Source organism: Colletotrichum siamense, assembly GCF_013390195.1.
Source record: "Colletotrichum siamense strain Cg363 chromosome Unknown KSG_Cg363_contig01, whole genome shotgun sequence".
NCBI lineage: Eukaryota > Fungi > Ascomycota > Sordariomycetes > Glomerellales > Glomerellaceae > Colletotrichum > Colletotrichum siamense.
The window spans coordinates 1676861-1694855 of record NW_023501014.1 but is presented as its reverse complement, the minus strand read 5'-3'; the positions used below and the strand labels follow the sequence as shown (position 1 = coordinate 1694855).

Here is a 17995-nt window from a genome sequence, read left to right as displayed (position 1 = left end):
GGCGGGCAAGGCAAGGCAAGGCCTGGCAAACCGGCACGCCGGGGAACCCCCTTGTTGAAACTTCCCGCGACGCTGGTTGGGTGGGGGTGGAGATCCGGGTGTCGTGCGTGGTAACTGGGTGCTGTGCCCGCGGCGACATGGGGGAGGGGGAGAAGCCTGGGAGGGGGATGGACCTTGAAGCTGGAGGAGGAGGAGGCTCGCGGATACAGTATCCTTGGCCCTTGCTGGACTTGCCAGTGCAACATGGTTACACGACGGAACGGACGCCCGCCGCACGCCATGTGGCCTGTAATCTTGGTGGTTGCGTTTTTGCTGGAGTGAGTGAGTGGTTTACTTGCTAGTTTGCTAGTCTGGACTTCTTGCACTTGCTTGGCCGCTGCTGCCCCTCCCCGTTGGATGACGGCGTCGCAGCGGGAGAGAGATTCCGGATGGTGGGGGCGGCGAGTTTGCTTTTTTTGGTGGTGGTTGTTGTTGGTGGTCAGCCAAGACAGGACGCAAGACATTTGATGAGAAGGAAAAAAAAATTGGAGGTGGTGGGCGATGTAACGACGGATTGGACGGCGGCTGGATTGATATGGTTGTGGGTTTTTTGACGGATGATGCGGCCGGATGGTGAGAGGTTTTTGTTGGTCTTAGTCGACGCTCGCCATGCGGGAGGGTTGCAGCCAATTTTGCTAGGTTCCATGTCTTGGAGGTGGTTTGTTTTTTAGAGAGGGGGCGGCGGCGTGCCTTGCATGGGACATGTCGTTCGATGTTTAGCGGTGGCTAGCGTTGGTTACTGATGACGGAAAGTCCATCTAGATGTCTTGCAGGTTCATGCACGTTGAGATTTGGATAGATTCTTGATGGTGTGATATCTGATTTGACAAGATGGTGTCTTCATTTATTGCAAAGTCCTGGCCTTGTGCGGTTATCGTCCGCATACGGACGCTTCGAATAGATGGTTTGGAAAGCAGCACTTGATGGCCGCCGGCATATCATGTCTCTTGTGGATATCTCTTGCTCTTAGTAGGACGACGCTGGAGTATTCCGTCAACATTCATCATCGCAGAACGGCCTCGACTGTCGCCAAGTCTGATGTGGACACACTCGATGAGGCGGGTTCACGGAGAGATGCCCTCTTTGAGATGACGGTTCGATGTTAGTGGGACGACGTTGGAGCAGTCCGACAACGCGGTTCCTTGCAAATCCCATCTTGAGGCCATCCGATTGGAAGAGTTCGATTTGTCTAAGATGGAACAAGATGCCTAGCTCCAGGGGCACGACTTCAATCGGCGTGGAGATCTACAGACTACGTCCAACCGTCGTCTAGAGCGTGCCATCGCCTCTGATTGGGGCGGGCCTCTGAGGTGACATGTGCTAAGATGTCGAGACTTGGCTTAAGGTCTGAGAGCCTTGAAGACATGCAGTTCTGACTTGTGCGCATGTCTGCTGCTCCGGCTCCGAAAGGGACGTGCCCCTTCAGGAGCCGGGTGCGGCGTTTTCTGGTGATGGGAAGTGTGGTGTGTGTGTGCTCGGACTCCCGTGAGGCGTTCGGGGTCGGGCTAGGGGAAGCGTGTGATGGGGGTTCCGGCGTTAGCTTGGTGGGTGTCTTGTTTGGAGCTAGTTGAGGCTAGGTCTGCAGTTTGAACGACCGAATGCTCGTGGTCCGAGGAGGTTTTAGGGGGTGCAGCATAGGAGACGATGGGCAGGGTGGTTACATGGGCCCGATGACGAGAGATATGTTGTGCCGATCCATGGCCATACAAGTATTGCATCTATTGAACGGGTTTGATGAAAGCCCTCCGGATATCAAGTACAAGCTCCAAGCATGAGGTGATACCCCGCAGGAGAGCATTGTCGGCATACTCAGGTCTCAAGGGGAACACCCCGTAGTATCTAGTGAGATCGACAGCTATGTCTTGAGAAACTGCGCATCTTGAATACCAAAAGAATGGCATGGCTTTTTCGTTGTTCCGCGCCGGGCTGGCAAGAAAAGCTGGCGAGGCAAATCTTGAGGGAAGTTGAATGTCTCTCAATTCACACGAGCTTTCCACATTCTGGAAACGCCACCTACGGTCTCAACGTCAAATTCGATTGGGGACAAAGTCGTTCTGAGTTGGCCGACAATATAAACTAAATAATGGCCAAACGTTACCTGGGTCGGTGTTGGAGATGGATCAACTCTTGCAACAGCATTGAAGTCAACGTGGTTCAGGTCCTGCGGTAGCAACGATGAGACCTGTCACAACATTGGTCGAGACTTTCTATCCATTGAGAAAGTAACGTTCTGTATCGCCCAGCGGCGTTTGCCCTTCGACTCCGCATCTCCGCCAATAAGGAGGCGCAAAGTCCCAATACTCAGCGATGACGGCACTCACATCCCTGACCGTATGATGCTATGGACTACGGCATGGGGCCAGCAAAATTGATAGTCAGACTTGTTTTTGTCTACAAAGAAATTGTAGAAGACGGAGAGTGACAAATGCACATACGTCTAAATAATGCCATAGTCGCTGGATACCATACCTGAAGGCGGTGTTAGGTAGCGTATATATCATACATTCCACACCAGATCCGTATGTCAACAGCAAAGCATTAAGGCATTATTCAGAGCGCACACCAGCCCTTTTAATTCACAGCTTTCTTTCTGACGTGCGTTTGGTCAACGATCTTCCCATCACGAGAATGCAATTCCACACGGTACGGGTACATCGGAAGCTGATGGCCTGACCAGATTGTTGCGAACGTTAACGACCTGACCTGCGGCCATGGGTCTTGTTTCCACCGCCCACAGTGAAAGTAGCGACATGTATTGTCATCGACTCCTTGTTATGACTGCAACATCCAGGAAAGAGAGTCACTTCCCATAACCAACTCATCGCAACGGCACACATATGAGCATTCAACGGCACGTGGGACATCAGGAGAGGATTGCAACGATACCTAGGGGGAATGTCATGACTTCTGGTCCCTCGAGGCTTCATTTGATAGGTTTCAATACCAGAGTTTCAATAAGCCCGTTCCTCAGCTCATCTTCGGCTATTCAAACTGACGCGTTGTTGGGTCTCTGGGGCTAAGTTTCCAAAAGGAATGGAATTGTACAGCAAAGGCTCACGCTGTGTCAGTTTCCGTAGCTCCAGGTCTATGTCTGAGAGATCTGCTAGTCCCATATACGCAGGGAGTGATTCTACTTAGTCGTGTGGTTGTTTCAAAGGCCAGGCATCAATCGTACTCTTGAAAGCGTCCACGATAAGCTACACATTCGCCACGTGAGCCTGGCACACGAGCATACCCAGTACTTGTCACGCAGGATTGATAATCTGACAGTGAGCATGGGGTTCGCAAAGAACCGAAGTATTTGTATCTTAGGCATGTTTAGAGGATCTGATGATAGTGTTTTGTCTCCATCGTCCATTGATCATCGATGACTACGAAGATAATCCAGAGAAAAGACTCGAATCTCCAGTGATCTTAAAGCAATTGTCCCTTAAGATCTCAGTTAAGACTCCCGTCAGTTTCTCGCGTGCATGCCATATCTTTCATCAGCTAAGCAACGTAGCCCTCCTATCCTTAAACATTGACAAATCGACACTGCTCAAGGGTCTTGCAGACGGGCCTGTGGTTTTTCCAAGCGGCCTTCTGGCACTCCTAGGGAACTATTAGAGAAAACGAAGGTGCCAACGTGGTTTGGAAACTTACGACGTTGCAGAACCAGGCTCTGCCACACTTGCCGCACTTCTTGGGCGCTTGTCCGATGTCCGCCTTGATCTTTCCGCACTGGAAGCAGCTACACACACGAATTAGAATGTTCCAAAGTAGTTCGTCCAGACGATGAACGCACCTGGGCTCGCCAAAGTCACGTGGGGTGCCCGCCTCATAGTGATCCAGCGCGGCGAGGAACTGGACCTTTCCAACATGACGGAAGCCATCCTCAGCAATGGGCGACACGTAGCCATGCCTGCCAGCGAAACCCTCAGCCAGCTCCCGCAGATGATCAAGATCGGCCTGCCGGATGCGGGCGCCAGCACGCATCATCAACGCACCAACGATGATGACCCGATACTTGCCCTGATCCTCGTGCTCAAGAGCACGGTACGTGGTGAAAAGTTGGTCGCCCAGCCCCGTGTCCAGCTTCTCGCGGGTCGACATGATGATTGCGTCCAACTCCTCGCGGTACTCAGAGGTCTTGTAGAATTCCCGGACTTCAGGAGGGGCCATCATGTCGGTCTGGTTAACCATTCGCACCAGGTGAAGGTCATTGTCCTTCCCCGTTCCGTAGGAGCACTTGATTGCACAGGCAACGTCAATGTCGTTGTCGCCCTCGAAGACACCTATCAGAATTGTCAGTATGGCTGCAAAACATCGAGAGAAAGACAGAAACTTACGATATCCCCAACGACCCATGGTGGATTCTTGGGACTGCTCTTTGCTTTGAGAGCAGGGTAGATATTGGTGTTGAGACGGGCAGGAAGCGGGTCGGAGGCTGCTCAGTGGTTTTGCCTTGGTTAGACTGCAAAGGAGAGCGTGAGCAGCAGGGAGCAGGAATGATACCCAGACACGGTTTCTGGTAGAAGGAGAACGGAGACAACACCCGGGTATGAGTGAATCTGGGGTGGATCGGGTTGAAGTTGGGTCGACCAGAATTATATTCAGCAGACAGAACTTTTTATGCCAGGAAACTACCCCGCTGGAGCTCCTTCCGACTGAGTGTTGGAAGGAGGCACCAGCTTGCCTCTTGCCTGCACTTCTCAAGTGTTGCCTGAGGTGCCTGCAGGTTGAGGGTCGTGGAAGCAAGAGCTCCTCCAAGCACCTACCTGCCCATTGTGTTTGGCAGCATCGACGTCCCCACCTCCCAGTTGTTGTTTGCCAGCCATAGCTTGACCCAATTGAAGAGGTAGATCGCCATCACACCTGCAGCAGGCCGGTGACCATGCAGGTTTGCATTCGTCAACACATACCACAAGTTGGTTTTGCAGGCGTCTCCGCTCGGTGCCATGCGCAGCTCCAGTTTAGCAACAAACGCTCAAGGCTTTACGATGCGTTTGAAGCGGTGTATGAAGCACATCCGAAGCCGGACTACCGCAGAACTGTTTGTTTAATCTTAGATCATCAGAACTGTCAAAGGGTCTACAGGTCAACACATGAGTTACTTTGCGATGAAGTATTTTGATTCTCCAGTTCAGTCTATACTGCAACTCGAAACAGAGGCTCCTTGGCTTAGTATGTGCAAGTCAGCCGTTCCACCACCGAGAAACACTTTTGATCAAACTCGTGCAGCCATGATCTCTCCGCAATCCAACTTATAGACGGGCAGGCTGACCTCATGGTTTGTTCAGGGGTGCCTTGTCAACATGCTTGTTGCACCCTCTTGTTTGTAATCTCGACATTCATCCCCAAACGCCAATGGTATCCGTGAACCAACCTCCAACTTTAAAGCATGCGAGGCGCCGAAATAACTGTTCGTAGCTTATCTTCGGGGAGGAGGGTTGAAGCCAGGAGCTCCACCAGGGGGGCCGGGGTTGAAGCCCGGAGGAGGGAAGGGCGCGTTCTGAGGGAAGCCCGGGGGCGGGAAACCGCCGGGGAAGCCTGGGGGAGGAGCTGCAATGTGTGAGAAGCTGGATCGAGGATCAAATCGTCTTGAGTACTCACCTCCACGTCCACCAAACGGCGGAGCGCCAGGGAAACCAGGGAAGCCGGGGGGAGCGCCGCCTCCAACACCAGCAGCAGGGCCCTACGGTTCTGATCAGCAGCTTTCAACAGGAGCAGACTTTGGGAGTGTACATACGGCTAGAGAAGGGGGGACAGGGGCAGCACCTCTGCCAGCAGGTCTCGCGACACCAGGACCAGCAGCAAGAGTCGACGAGATTCCTCCCGGCGCACTCTTTCCAAGCCTGGCACTGGGGTCTGCGGGAGGCTCCGACTCAACGGACAGCGACACGATGTGGGCGCCACGGACGATGGTCAAACCGAGCGTGCGCTTCTCCTCCTTTTCGATCGTCTGGCTCGAGCCAGAGCTTCCAGGGGCAGCAGGCTTGTTTTGCCTGATCTTGACGCGTCGGAACTCCTCAGTATCGGCGAGAACGAGGTTCATGTGCTACAGACACTGTCAGCGATGTCATTGACACGCGATTTAGGGGCCTGGGAGTGCACACCTTGTCGAAAGCAAGCATCTGTCCGGTCATCTGGCGGCCATCGTTGAGAGTGACTCTCATCCGGTAGTTGATCTATGAAGCATGTTAGCAAGCACAGTACAAGGTCGAGCCGTCGGTGGCTGAGAAGATCGAGGATCGATACGTACGTAACCGGCCTAGAGAGATCATATCGTGTCAGCCTGTATTGTCAACCTTGAAGCTTTGGAAAAGAAGGTGAGGAGCTACTAACCATCTTGCCCTGTTTGTTCGACATCTTGGCTGATGTGTGTTTGAGATGCTACTTGCGCAGCTTCTCGAGATCTTTCAAAAAATTGATCTTGTTTTGTAGCGAAGCCTGGGAGACTTCGACGCGACCTTGGATGCTTGCGGTTGGCAGAGCTTCTGGCAAGGTCAGAGTGGGTATGCCCGTTCCATCGACAAATTTCGGTGGAGGAGGCTGCGGAAGGCTGAACTGAGGCCAATGCCACTCGGGTAAACCCCGGCGGTGGATTGCGACCGGAATGCGCTAGTCCTGCTTTGGGCGTTAGCGGCTCAGGTGGGGTCGTCGCCAACCGTGCACCCAGGGCTGCAAAAACCCATCCCACAAACTACTCAAGTCTATCTTTTTTTTCGATTTTCCTTTTCGACATCCCGCGATACCGACTCATCACCACGCCAAACCGTCGTCGACGTACTAACCGCCAAAATGTCCGAGAAGGCCCAGAACCCCATGCGCGAGCTGCACATCCGCAAGCTCGTGCTCAACATTTCCGGTACGCTCCAGGCAATGCCTCGTTTCCCCATGAACTTTTGCTAATATTGAATTTCACAGTCGGCGAGTCTGGTGACAGACTTACCCGTGCCGCCAAGGTTTTGGAGCAGCTTTCCGGTCAGACTCCTGTCTACAGTAAGTTCTCACGAAGTCCTTTATCAAATGCGACAATCGACTGACCAATTCCACAGGCAAGGCCCGTTACACCGTCCGTACCTTCGGTATCCGCCGTAACGAAAAGATTGCTGTCCACGTCACCGTTCGTGGCCCCAAGGTACGATTTCGAATACGGAGAATCTGCAGACGTGAGGAATCAGGAGACTGACTTGATGCAGGCTGAGGAGATTCTTGAGCGTGGCCTCAAGGTCAAGGAGTACGAGCTGCGCAAGCGCAACTTCTCCGAGACTGGCAACTTCGGCTTCGGTATCAGCGAGCACATCGATCTTGGTATCAAGTACGACCCCTCCATCGGTATCTACGGCATGGACTTCTACGTCTGCATGACCCGCAAGGGTGAGCGCGTCGCCACCCGCCGTCGCTGCAAGGGCCGCATCGGCTCTGGCCACAAGATCAAGCGCGAGGAGACCGTCAAGTGGTTCAAGCAGCGCTTCGACGGCATTGTCCGATAAATGCTCTAACCACTTCTTTCTGCAACGATCAAAAAAAGTACCTCGGGACGGCTTGGGTTTACGGATATTGGCGAAAACGGGACATGGAACAAAAGGCATGTACTTTCCAGCAGTTGTTATCGTCAGACAACAAAGCTTGACTTGAGGAAAATTCAGTCTTGCTGCGGCCTCAGAGACCGACCGGCGCCCATGCCGGCTTATCAACATCTTCTTTTTGATGTGATGACAATGCGTAGTATACCCTCTTAGTGATGACAAGCTGTGGAAGCAGCTTCTGGCGTTGGTGGTTTAGCTAGTTTGCCCATAGCTCAATAAAGCTAGTCGATTCCTTGCATTATCAGATCTTCGCAAGCGACTGCCAGTGAATGTTGTGGGGATGTCAAACCAACACAGAAATGACGGCGACCGACCCCATGCTTTTCTTGCGCGACGGGAAAATATTGTCGCGTGCCGATGCTGGGCATGTTTTTGAGGTGATGACGGGCCGTTACGGCAGGCAGAATGATGCGCAGGTTGTTCGGTTTTCTGCATTCCTCCGAGGCGGTCAGGCTCGGTGTTCCCGGCCGGCCGGAGACACGTCCCACAGCGCATGCATGGCTATTGACCTCCAGGTTCTCAACGAGTGCACGCGAAATCATCGCTCAAGGGAGGGTGACGAGAGGTTGGGTGGGAATGCCACAGTGGAGAGCTTCGCCTGCGAGGCCGGGGAAGGAGGGGAGTGACCGGGAAGCTAGACTAACGACATAGCATGCATGCAGATTTATGAGATGAATGCTGGCACCATGAAGCCATCTCGACATGGAAGGTTAGATGTTGGTTGACCAGGGCCATTTGAGCTCGGGGACCGAGCAGACATCGCAATTGGACCTTGTCGCAAACTCAATGGGCAGTGGGCAACGGGCACGATCGCGCGCTGGAAAGCCAGATTGACACATTTTTTTTCGGTTGGGATGAGATCCATCAGCAATCTCTTCCGGGGGGCTTCAGCACTGAACGGCGGGCGCTTCAGCGCCGGGTGTCTTATGTAATCGACGCTCTCAAGGCGTTTTTAGGCATTTCACGGGGTTACGGGGCTACGTGCTGTTCGTCGGAAATTGTTAGGGTGATCTCGGGTTGGACTGAGGCAAAACTCGACGGGCCACCGTGATTGGCCCGACAGCAGAGCTCCGGGCCCACCCATTCCTCACTCTCTTTTCCCTCCACTGGGCCTCTTCCAAAAAAGACTCGATTTGCACTCCTTCAAAGGCACCTTCATCAACCCCAATCTCCCCTCCACTCAATTGCATCCGTTGCAATTGATTCTCCTTCGATCTAGACAGTGTCAAAGATCTCCTAATATGTTCCGCAACGCCCTCCGCCAGTCGACGCGCGCTGTCGGCGCCGTCTCTGCCGCTGGCAGAGTCGCTGCCGTAAGTCCAACCCACCCTCAACAATCCGTCAACCTCCCCATCCCCGAAACGACGTCAATGCCATCCAAAAACATCATCAATCGGTTCCGCCATGTCCAATTATACCCCGGCAAGCTTTTTTGGCGTCGCGGAACGCATGGTGGTGTTGTGGAAGAGCTTTTCATCAAGCTCCCTTGGCCCTGCGTCTTGTTTTTGGGGGGGAAGCCCATAACATTTTCGGGCTTCGGCTAACCTGTTTTTCACCCTCAGGCCCGAAATGCCGCACCCGCCGTCTTCAACGCCACGTCGATGCAGACCCGTTCATACGCCGATGCTAAGGCTTCCCCGACCGAGGTTTCTTCTATCCTCGAGCAGAGAATTCGTGGTGTCCAGGAGGAGGCTGGTCTCGCCGAGACCGGCCGCGTCCTTTCCGTCGGGTACGTTTAGGCGGCACATCTCGGCATCGCGAGCACCCATCGGAAAAGCTTCAATGCATCATCAGCTTGCACGAGGACTCGCGTGTCAACATCGCCGGCGCAGGGAAAAAAGTTTTTTGTTGCTGACGACAATTGGAAAACAGTGATGGTATCGCCCGTGTTCACGGTATGGCCAACGTCCAGGCTGAGGAGCTTGTCGAGTATGTTTAGCGCCCTTTATGCGCCTTCCGGTATCCCCGCGTCTAACGGCTGTACAGGTTCGCCTCTGGCGTCAAGGGCATGTGCATGAACCTCGAGGCCGGCCAGGTCGGTGTTGTGCTCTTCGGTTCTGACCGTCTGGTCAAGGAGGGCGAGACCGTCAAGCGTACCGGAGAGATTGTGAGTCGGACCACTTCTTGCCGCCGATCCGGACGGCAACTAATAATGAACCATAGGTCGACGTTCCCGTCGGTCCCGAGCTGCTCGGCCGTGTCGTCGACGCCCTCGGTAACCCCATTGACGGCAAGGGCCCCCTCAACGCCAAGGAGAAGCGCCGTGCTCAGCTCAAGGCCCCCGGCATTCTGCCCCGCAAGTCCGTCAACCAGCCGGTCCAGACTGGTCTCAAGTCCATCGACGCCATGGTTCCCATCGGCCGTGGTCAGCGTGAGTTGATCATTGGTGACCGTCAGACCGGAAAGACTGCCGTCGCCCTCGACGCCATGCTCAACCAGAAGCGCTGGAACTCCTCCAACGACGAGACCAAGAAGCTCTACTGCGTCTACGTCGCCGTCGGCCAGAAGCGTTCCACCGTTGCCCAGCTCGTCAAGACCCTCGAGGAGAACGACGCCATGAAGTACTCCATCGTCGTTGCCGCCACTGCCTCTGAGGCCGCTCCCCTCCAGTACATTGCTCCCTTCACCGGTGTAAGTACCTCCCCACCGCACCTGCCGTTGTCGCGCCTCGCCTTGGCCGCACCTACTGTCATTGCACCTGCCCCCTCCGCACCTGCCGTTGTCTTCGTCCCTGTCGTCGTCGTTGCCGTCGTCGTCATTAGTGTCGTCCCCCACCCTCGTCCCCCACCACTGTTTCTGTCTCCGCTGTCCGGCCCCACTTTGTCCGGGTCCGTCCCGTCGCCGTCCCGTCCCGGTCCATCACCAACGATCAACACCACCAACACCATCTACAAACAACAAGATGATCTTTTGCTAATCAATCTCAACTTCAGGCCTCCATTGGAGAATGGTTCCGTGATAACGGAAAGCACTCCCTGATCATCTACGACGATCTTTCCAAGCAGGCCGTCGCTTACCGCCAGATGTCTCTGCTGCTCCGTCGTCCCCCCGGACGTGAGGCTTACCCCGGTGACGTTTTCTACCTGCACTCCCGTCTTCTGGAGCGTGCCGCCAAGATGAACGACAAGCTTGGCGGTGGTTCCATGACTGCTCTGCCCGTCATTGAGACCCAGGGTGGTGACGTTTCTGCCTACATTCCCACCAACGTCATTTCCATTACCGACGGTCAGATCTTCTTGGAGTCTGAGCTCTTCTACAAGGGTGTCCGTCCCGCCATTAACGTCGGTCTTTCCGTCTCTCGTGTCGGTTCCGCCGCCCAGCTTAAGGCCATGAAGCAAGTCGCTGGTTCCCTGAAGCTCTTCTTGGCCCAGTACCGTGAGGTCGCTGCCTTCGCCCAGTTCGGTTCCGATCTTGATGCCTCCACCAAGCAGACCCTCAGCAGAGGTGAACGCGTAAGTTGTAAACTGATACCCATGAACTGATATTGAGCTGACACATCTACAGTTGACCGAGCTCCTCAAGCAGAAGCAGTACTCCCCCATGGCCGTCAACGAGATGGTTCCCCTCATCTTCGCCGGTGTCAACGGTCACCTTGACAACGTCCCCGTTGGCAAGATTCTCCAGTGGGAGGCCGACTTCCTTGCCCACCTCAAGACCAACGAGTCTGACCTCCTCGCCACCATCGACAAGGAGGGTGCCCTCAGCAAGGACCTTGAGGCCCGCCTCAAGGAGGTCATCACCAACTTCACCAAGAGCTTCCTGGGCTAAATTTAAGTCTCACCTGACATAATAAATGGTCCGACTGGGAGCGCAGGGGGGTTGATGTAGCTGTCTATACCGAAGTTTTTTGTTCCTCTAGAGGCGTGAGGAAATCTCGAGGGTTTGCGCCGGTCCGAGGGAAGCACCAGGGGACGCGATCTGGGGGAAGGATCTCCAGTCGAACCACTTGTAAAATAGAGCTCAAGACTCAATTAACGCCCTCGATTCCTTTTGTCCTTCAATATCATGACCCTCAAATCTAAGTTGTAAATGTTTGAAAGAGAATGAAACACTGCGACGAGAGTTGGTATCCTCACCCGCGCTACCTTATTTCAGTCTGACGCCGCTCCTTCTTCGTCCACCTAAACAAGGTAGCCCGTACGTATGATACAACCTACCTCTTCTGCAACTGATTCCCCCTTTCATGGCCCATTCATGGCTGACGCTTTCGATTTTGATCTTCTTTCCTACTGAGGCGTCTGACATATCTTCCAATGCCAGTGCAGGGCAAATCCAATGTTGGTCAGGTGCTCTTTCCCAATGAGGTATTTTGCACATGGAGACTTCCTCCGGAGTCTAAGGCTCCTTCCATCCATGGTGAGCTCTTTCCCACACCTGTTGTGTTTTCTATTTCTAGGGCAGGACTTACCCAATGCCGAGCAAGTGCTTCCCTTGCCGCACTCGGAGAAAGAAAAGCTTTTCTTGTTGTCTTTGCTCTGTCTCGTTTCTCCTCAGACATCATCGCCATGAGGCATGGCTCGCTCCAGGTGTCCTCCCTACGATCAAGGGCACGACGACCGCCAGCAGTTCGCCTTTCCTCAGCCATTCTCCTTGGTCTACACGAGGGCTGCCAGAAGTCTTCCTCTTATCAGAAGATTGAGACGACCACCAGAAGCACTTCTTCCACCCTCAGTGGTGACCTTGGATAGAAATGGACATCTGACAGAAGTCTCTTCTCTCCCCCATGCGAGGTAAGAAAGACCTAGCTAAACATTCTGGGTGCTTCTCCTAATGATTGCAGTTGAGCTTTACCCTGTCATACCGGAGAGGACTTTGGACCACACCGACGTCACCATGGCATCCTCGAACCCCTCTGGTTGATCCCAGTTCTTTCCTCTTCGTCCCCCATTATCGTCCCCCGTTGTCGTCCATACCATTCCGACCATGGGCTCGACTCGCCTCGCCATAGTTGTCTCCGCTTTGGGCCCAGGACGACTAGCATCATCCAGCTCACTCAAGCAAGATGGAAGATGTCGAAGAGCTTCGCGAGATCGTCGACGGCATGACTCACTGCGCCGTCACGCCCGATGCCCCGGAATGGTGTTTGAACCCCGTGTTCAAGACTGTTCTGGGTGCAGAGGATGGCGTTTGAATCCTTATGCGACGACCACCCTCTCTTCTTCGCTGACCACTTCCTCCGCGTCCTTCAGGACGATGCGCCCCCCTCCCTCGACTTTTTCCGTCTTCTTTCCTCTCCGGCCCGTGGCGACAAGCCCATTTGGGGCGTCTACGCTCTCATTCTAGAGAAGAACGGTTGCCCGGCTATGCTCTATATTGGGTCTGGAACTGAGGCTATCATGAGCGTTTATACCCGCCTAAAGTCTTATGACAAGGTCGATGGCGCCAACATCCCCCAACTTGTCCGACAGGCTATCAAGGATAGCTATGCCATCACTCATAGAGGCCTACTTTGCTGGCACGAGCTGCCGTCTGCCGCCCACGTCCCCCGCGCCTAAATTCGACTCGTCGTCTGTCGTCGTCGTCGTCTGTCGTCATCTGTCGTCGTCATCTATCGTCGTCGTCGTCTGTCGTCGTCGTCTCTGTCGTCCTGCCGTCTGCCGCCCACGTCCCCCGCGCCCGAGTCCGACTTGTGGCTGTGGAGGCAGTGTCGGCGTTTGTGTTCTTTGCTGGCCGGCCCACACGGCGTTTTTAGAGAAGCCTCCTGGGGATGTTGAGATGTCCAGCGAGCAGCTGGAGGCTTACAACGCTGCTCATATCGTCGGGGCTAAGCAAAACATGGCCAAGAACAGCAAAGCGGCTGAAGACCGAGAGAAAGCTGTCAGTCTGAAAGCATACCGCACCCGGAAGCTCAAGGAGAAACTCGCGTAGGAGAAGAGGAATCCTGAGAACATTCGGATGTACTCTGCTGGGACGATCTCCCGTCAGCCGCCCACGTTCCCTGGGCCAGGATTAGATTGGTCGTCGTCTCTATCGTCGTCTCTATCGTCGTCTCTATCGTCGTCTCTATCGTCGTCTCTATCGTCGTCTCTATCGTCGTCTCTATCGTCGTCTCTGTCGTCGTCTCTGTCGTCGTCTCTGTCGTCGTCTCTGTCGTCGTCTCTGTCGTCGTCTCTGTCGTCGTCTCTGTCGTCGTCTCTGTCGTCGTCTCTGTCGTCGTCTCTGTCGTCGTCTCTGTCGTCGTCTCTGTCGTCGTCTCTGTCGTCGTCTCTGTCGTCGTCTCTGTCGTTGTCTCCGCTATTGTTATTGTTAAGGCCGTCATAACGTCCGTTTCCTTCGCTGGGAGACGTTGCCAGCATCCGCTCAAGTTTGCCAACAACATGTACGAGGTCCTCATGGCCAAGTTCCCCTGGCCCGTGTCAGAGTCATTGCGATTAAGGCGACAATGACGTTTGTCTTCTTCGCGGGCAGGCGGGCGAAATAGATGTCCTCTGGGAGACCATGCTTCCGTGAACGAGAGACGAGGTATCCTGGGAGCCGCTTTGCACGCACACGGCCTTCCTGGAGAAGCCGCTCGATAACTTGAACATATCAGAAGCAGAGCTGGAGTCCTATAACTCCAAACGCCGCGACAGGGCTTTGGCCAAGATGAAGGTCAATTCGCGAGCCTTCGAAGACGGAGAGAAAACCATCAGTCTGGAGGCATACCGCGCCCGAAAGAGAAAGGAGAAGCTCAAACAACAATCGTAACCGAGTGCATCAGCACGCAAAAACGACTCGCACTAACGTCACAGAGATGGAGGTGTCATGAGATCAGGAATGGGGTGCTGCAAGAGCAGGAATGTGAACGACTACTTTTCATCAAGCGAATTGAACATTTGTTCATGACAAGTGTGGATTCAAGACTTGTCGAGAGGTATGGCAATGCTTTTGGGAATATCTGTCATGTGTTATATCGCAGAGTAAAAAATGACCAAGGATACAGTAATCCATTGTTATAAAGTGCGTAGCAGACGTGCTGCCCATTTGATTAATGGACCCGGGTGCATATCACTTGAACATGGGCCCTGTCGTAGGTGCTCATTGAGTTGGTTCATTTGTAAAACTACAATAGAGGATCAGAAATCCAGAATAATTTGCTGGCTTTCAGCTCCCTTGAATTGGTGGGAAAATAAGAATTTCCAGTTTAAAAAAAGCACAAACGCACAAACGCAGAACAAAACAATGTTAGTCGGTGCCTCTGGTAAAGAGTAAGGTAGCTAGCATGCTGAGGTGTGATGGGAACCAAACGTACCGGTGTCAAGTAGGTTGACCCCGAGAGAGACTTGAATTCACTCTACCTCAGTTGAAAGGCAAGACCAGTCGGGGGCACTTCTTTGCTACTTCCCAAATTGTCGAAAATTGGGTAGCCTGCAGGTGTTATTTCACCTTTGTCTCTCTCCACTCGCCCGCCTGTCCGCCGCCGCAGGCTGTTTTCCTCCTCACATCGAGGCAACCTAGCCCATCCGAGATTTTCGCTTCTTCCATTTCACAACACCACCACAACCACCTGAATATTGAGCTTCTTGCATGTCACTTGCTCCATTGCGCTGCCCTCGTTGCTTTCTGGACGATAGACACGCTTTTCGTGTCGTCCAAAACTATCTGGGAGAGATTTCGTTCCTTCTGAGCCTACTTACATAGTGCTCTAGAACTTCTTAAGCATTGGCTCTATTCAAAATATCATAGAGATCAAGACAAGGTAAGAGACCTAAGGATTTTTCTCGTTATCATGTCTTCTGACGCCCCCTTCAGGTCTCTTTCACGATGGACGACTTATCGAACCCCTACCAGTCCGCCGGAAAAGGCGATGACGAGATCACCGGCAGCAGCAGCAAGAGCGACGTCGGCCTCTGCGACAGGGCGTCTGCCATCTTGCCGACTAACAAAGACGTTGCTTTGCGCCAGTTGAGTCAGATGATGAACGCGATAATGTCAGCCCAGACGCAGGAGGAAAAGCAGAGTGCCAAGACAAAGCTCGCGAACTGGGTGAGGCGTACTGGAGAGGATAACCCTCTCTTTGAAAGCAATCGGCACATTTGCAAGCTCCTGCTTGCCAAGGAGGTCATCTCCATCGAGCATGCAGAGTTTGCGCTGCATGAAATGAAGGTGAGAATCTCCCTCACGATTCAAACTGACGTGCTAATAAGGTCCTGTTATTCTAGACCCTCTGGCCCGAGGCCTTCAATGATCCCAACGCGACAATTTTCACCGCGGAGTTCATCCAACAGTTATCGACACTGTTAGTCAGCTCTCGAGATGAGATGTCAATCCACTACGGCCAGCTTGGACAGGTTCTCTGTCTTCTCACGGTGATCTTACCAGAAGACGACAAACCGACGGGCCAAAAGCTCCGACTGGTGATGAACACTCTGCGCCGACAGGGCGCATCTGCAGGGTATCCGACTACCAGCCATACCCAGTCAAACTTGAAATCCCTCACTTCGACTCAACTGGTGCAGCACATCAATCTTAAGATCGACATAATGGTCGATACGTTCAAGAGGGTGATGGCCCGTCTCACTTCCCGAGCAGCAGCTGCCAATAACGGCACAACAGCCATGCCGCCCGCGCCAGACTTCAACGTCCTCGCAAAGTTGGCAGACACGATTGGTTACGATGAAGCTGCACGTATTGCAGAGGAAGCCTACTCCCTGTTAGTAGCCTTGATGGGCGACGTTTACAGTGCTGTCTTCGAAGATCCTCTCAAAGAGATCAAGATCTTCGGGGAAACGTTTCTCAACCAACATGCCGACGACGACAAAGCAGACGGTCGAGAGAATGACAAAACGAACGACAGAACGAACAGTGCTTTATTCATCCACGACGATATCTACAGTCCCTAGTTGGGCGATCCGGCCGAGACAAGAAAGTTGGATGTTGCCAGTATTCGGGGGTGAGGTTCAGTTGTGTTCTCGCATGACGGCGGTTCAAATAACGCTTGGCTTTCTGAGGGAGGCTTCCCAGTGGGTTCGTTACGGCACGAACGAGGTTTTGGAGTTCCGGGGCAGTCTGATAAGTAAATCAAGATGGCGATCGGCCCATTCTTCGACCATCGAGGAAAGGCTCTCGTCGACGATTGCTTATGATTCCTATTTGTCCCTAATTCAATAGTTGCCAAGAGATGGCGATCCTAGACACTCTCTGATAAGTCAATCAAGATGGCGATCGGCCCATTTCTCGATCATCGAGGAAAGGCTCTCGTCGACGATTGCTTATAGTTACCAAGAGATAGCGAAAAACAGAGACTCAATATCCTGAAGTGACTTACGCACCCGATGCCTCTTCTTTGAGGGCTAGTTCACTCGTGCCACTCCGAATTTGCAGTGAAAAACGTTGTGAGGCCTGCAATGCCCGCCTCGTGCGAAGCAAAAGCATATTTTGCATATGAGTGACGTCCAGGAGGATGAATGCCGTTGTGCCCTCGAGACAGGAAATGCTACGGCCATTTATCATCAGCGTTAGATGGTAGGACCCCACTATAGCAGAAATGTCATGAGCCAAATGTGTAGGCGTGTGTTTTCCTCACTCTAGATGGGCATTTCGATGTACTTCCCTGAGACGGGATGAGGTTTACGTCTGAGACATTTCAAGATGCCCCCGCCGGGTGAAGGCAGGCAGGCGCCTAGGCACCTAGGTGCCTTCAGTGCACAAGACGGTAAGGCACCCAGCTAGGTACGTATCTAAGTCATTTATTCCTCTGCCAAGCCGAAGTCTTCCAAAAAGGAAAAAAAAGAAAAAGAAAAAAAAAAAAAACATCAAGCCTCCACGCTTCACGCTCAGGATACCTTCCGCGTTCCTTCCCATTTCAACCACAAGGCGAAACTCTCGACCTACCACGAAATTCCTCAGCGTGCCAACGAATTTTTGGTAGCACATTTGCTCCAAGTCGAGCCGTCCATACGCGACCCTCATTTACCCAGATCTTTGCGCCTCCTGGTCTGTTCGTCAAAAAAGCGTTCACTTCATTTAAGGTATTGATCGACTTTAAGGTCAACATCTCTCTTCATTTTGAAGTTCAAATTTAACACAACTCCAAGATCCTCACTCCATGGTCCCTCGTTTCCTAGTATCAAGCCAGTACCACTCATACCGACGCGGTAATCGCCAAGAAATTCACCAATCCCATCATCATTTCAGGCCGAATCCGAACAGTGCCACGCAAGAAGTAAACGGTCGCTCTGAAGGACAAATGTCTGGAGCAAATTGCCCAGGAAGCCACGAAAACGAGCGAGAGAGAAAAATGACACAGCCAGAAGGAGAGCCTACCGGGCGCTCCTCAACTCCCACGCCCCTTTGAGAAGAGTTCACGGAGACCATCCACCCGGGCTGGAGACTAAGCTTCTAGAAGCCAGGGCCAAAGTCGATAGCATATTGTCGCTAGCACGGTCAGGCGATAAAGAATTCAA

The 17995-nt window shown here is 53.2% G+C and overlaps 6 protein-coding genes across 6 annotated transcripts; 4 read left to right on the top strand and 2 right to left on the bottom strand.

Moving 5' to 3' along the window:
• Nucleotides 1–3552: 3552 nt before the first annotated feature.
• On the bottom strand, nt 3553–4386 carry CGCS363_v000416 (uncharacterized protein; the record flags this gene model as incomplete). The annotated part of the gene is made up of 4 exons (XM_036632265.1): nt 3553–3630; nt 3682–3769; nt 3824–4313; nt 4368–4386. The coding sequence occupies 4 exons, from the start codon at nt 4384–4386 to the stop codon at nt 3553–3555; spliced, it is 675 nt and encodes a 224-aa protein (XP_036501377.1).
• A 1063-nt stretch (nt 4387–5449) lies between these two features.
• On the bottom strand, nt 5450–6387 carry smb1 (Small nuclear ribonucleoprotein-associated protein B; the record flags this gene model as incomplete). The annotated part of the gene is made up of 6 exons (XM_036632264.1): nt 5450–5580; nt 5632–5713; nt 5768–6076; nt 6135–6206; nt 6281–6289; nt 6364–6387. The coding sequence occupies 6 exons, from the start codon at nt 6385–6387 to the stop codon at nt 5450–5452; spliced, it is 627 nt and encodes a 208-aa protein (XP_036502306.1).
• A 432-nt stretch (nt 6388–6819) lies between these two features.
• On the top strand, nt 6820–7514 carry rpl-11 (60S ribosomal protein L11; the record flags this gene model as incomplete). Its single annotated transcript, XM_036632263.1, has 4 exons — nt 6820–6886; nt 6946–7020; nt 7077–7159; nt 7221–7514. 4 exons carry the CDS (start codon nt 6820–6822, stop codon nt 7512–7514), a joined length of 519 nt encoding a protein of 172 aa, XP_036502307.1.
• A 1337-nt stretch (nt 7515–8851) lies between these two features.
• On the top strand, nt 8852–11378 carry CGCS363_v000413 (ATP synthase subunit alpha; the record flags this gene model as incomplete). The annotated part of the gene is made up of 7 exons (XM_036632262.1): nt 8852–8923; nt 9173–9339; nt 9483–9539; nt 9597–9717; nt 9774–10241; nt 10544–11062; nt 11115–11378. The coding sequence occupies 7 exons, from the start codon at nt 8852–8854 to the stop codon at nt 11376–11378; spliced, it is 1668 nt and encodes a 555-aa protein (XP_036502311.1).
• Nucleotides 11379–12730: 1352 nt separating this feature from the next.
• On the top strand, nt 12731–13105 carry CGCS363_v000412 (uncharacterized protein; the record flags this gene model as incomplete). Its single annotated transcript, XM_036632261.1, has 1 exon — nt 12731–13105. One exon carries the CDS (start codon nt 12731–12733, stop codon nt 13103–13105), a length of 375 nt encoding a protein of 124 aa, XP_036502312.1.
• A 2248-nt stretch (nt 13106–15353) lies between these two features.
• Nucleotides 15354–16432, top strand: CGCS363_v000411 (uncharacterized protein; the record flags this gene model as incomplete). Its single annotated transcript, XM_036632260.1, has 2 exons — nt 15354–15695; nt 15752–16432. The coding sequence occupies 2 exons, from the start codon at nt 15354–15356 to the stop codon at nt 16430–16432; spliced, it is 1023 nt and encodes a 340-aa protein (XP_036502309.1).
• Nucleotides 16433–17995: the final 1563 nt, after the last annotated feature.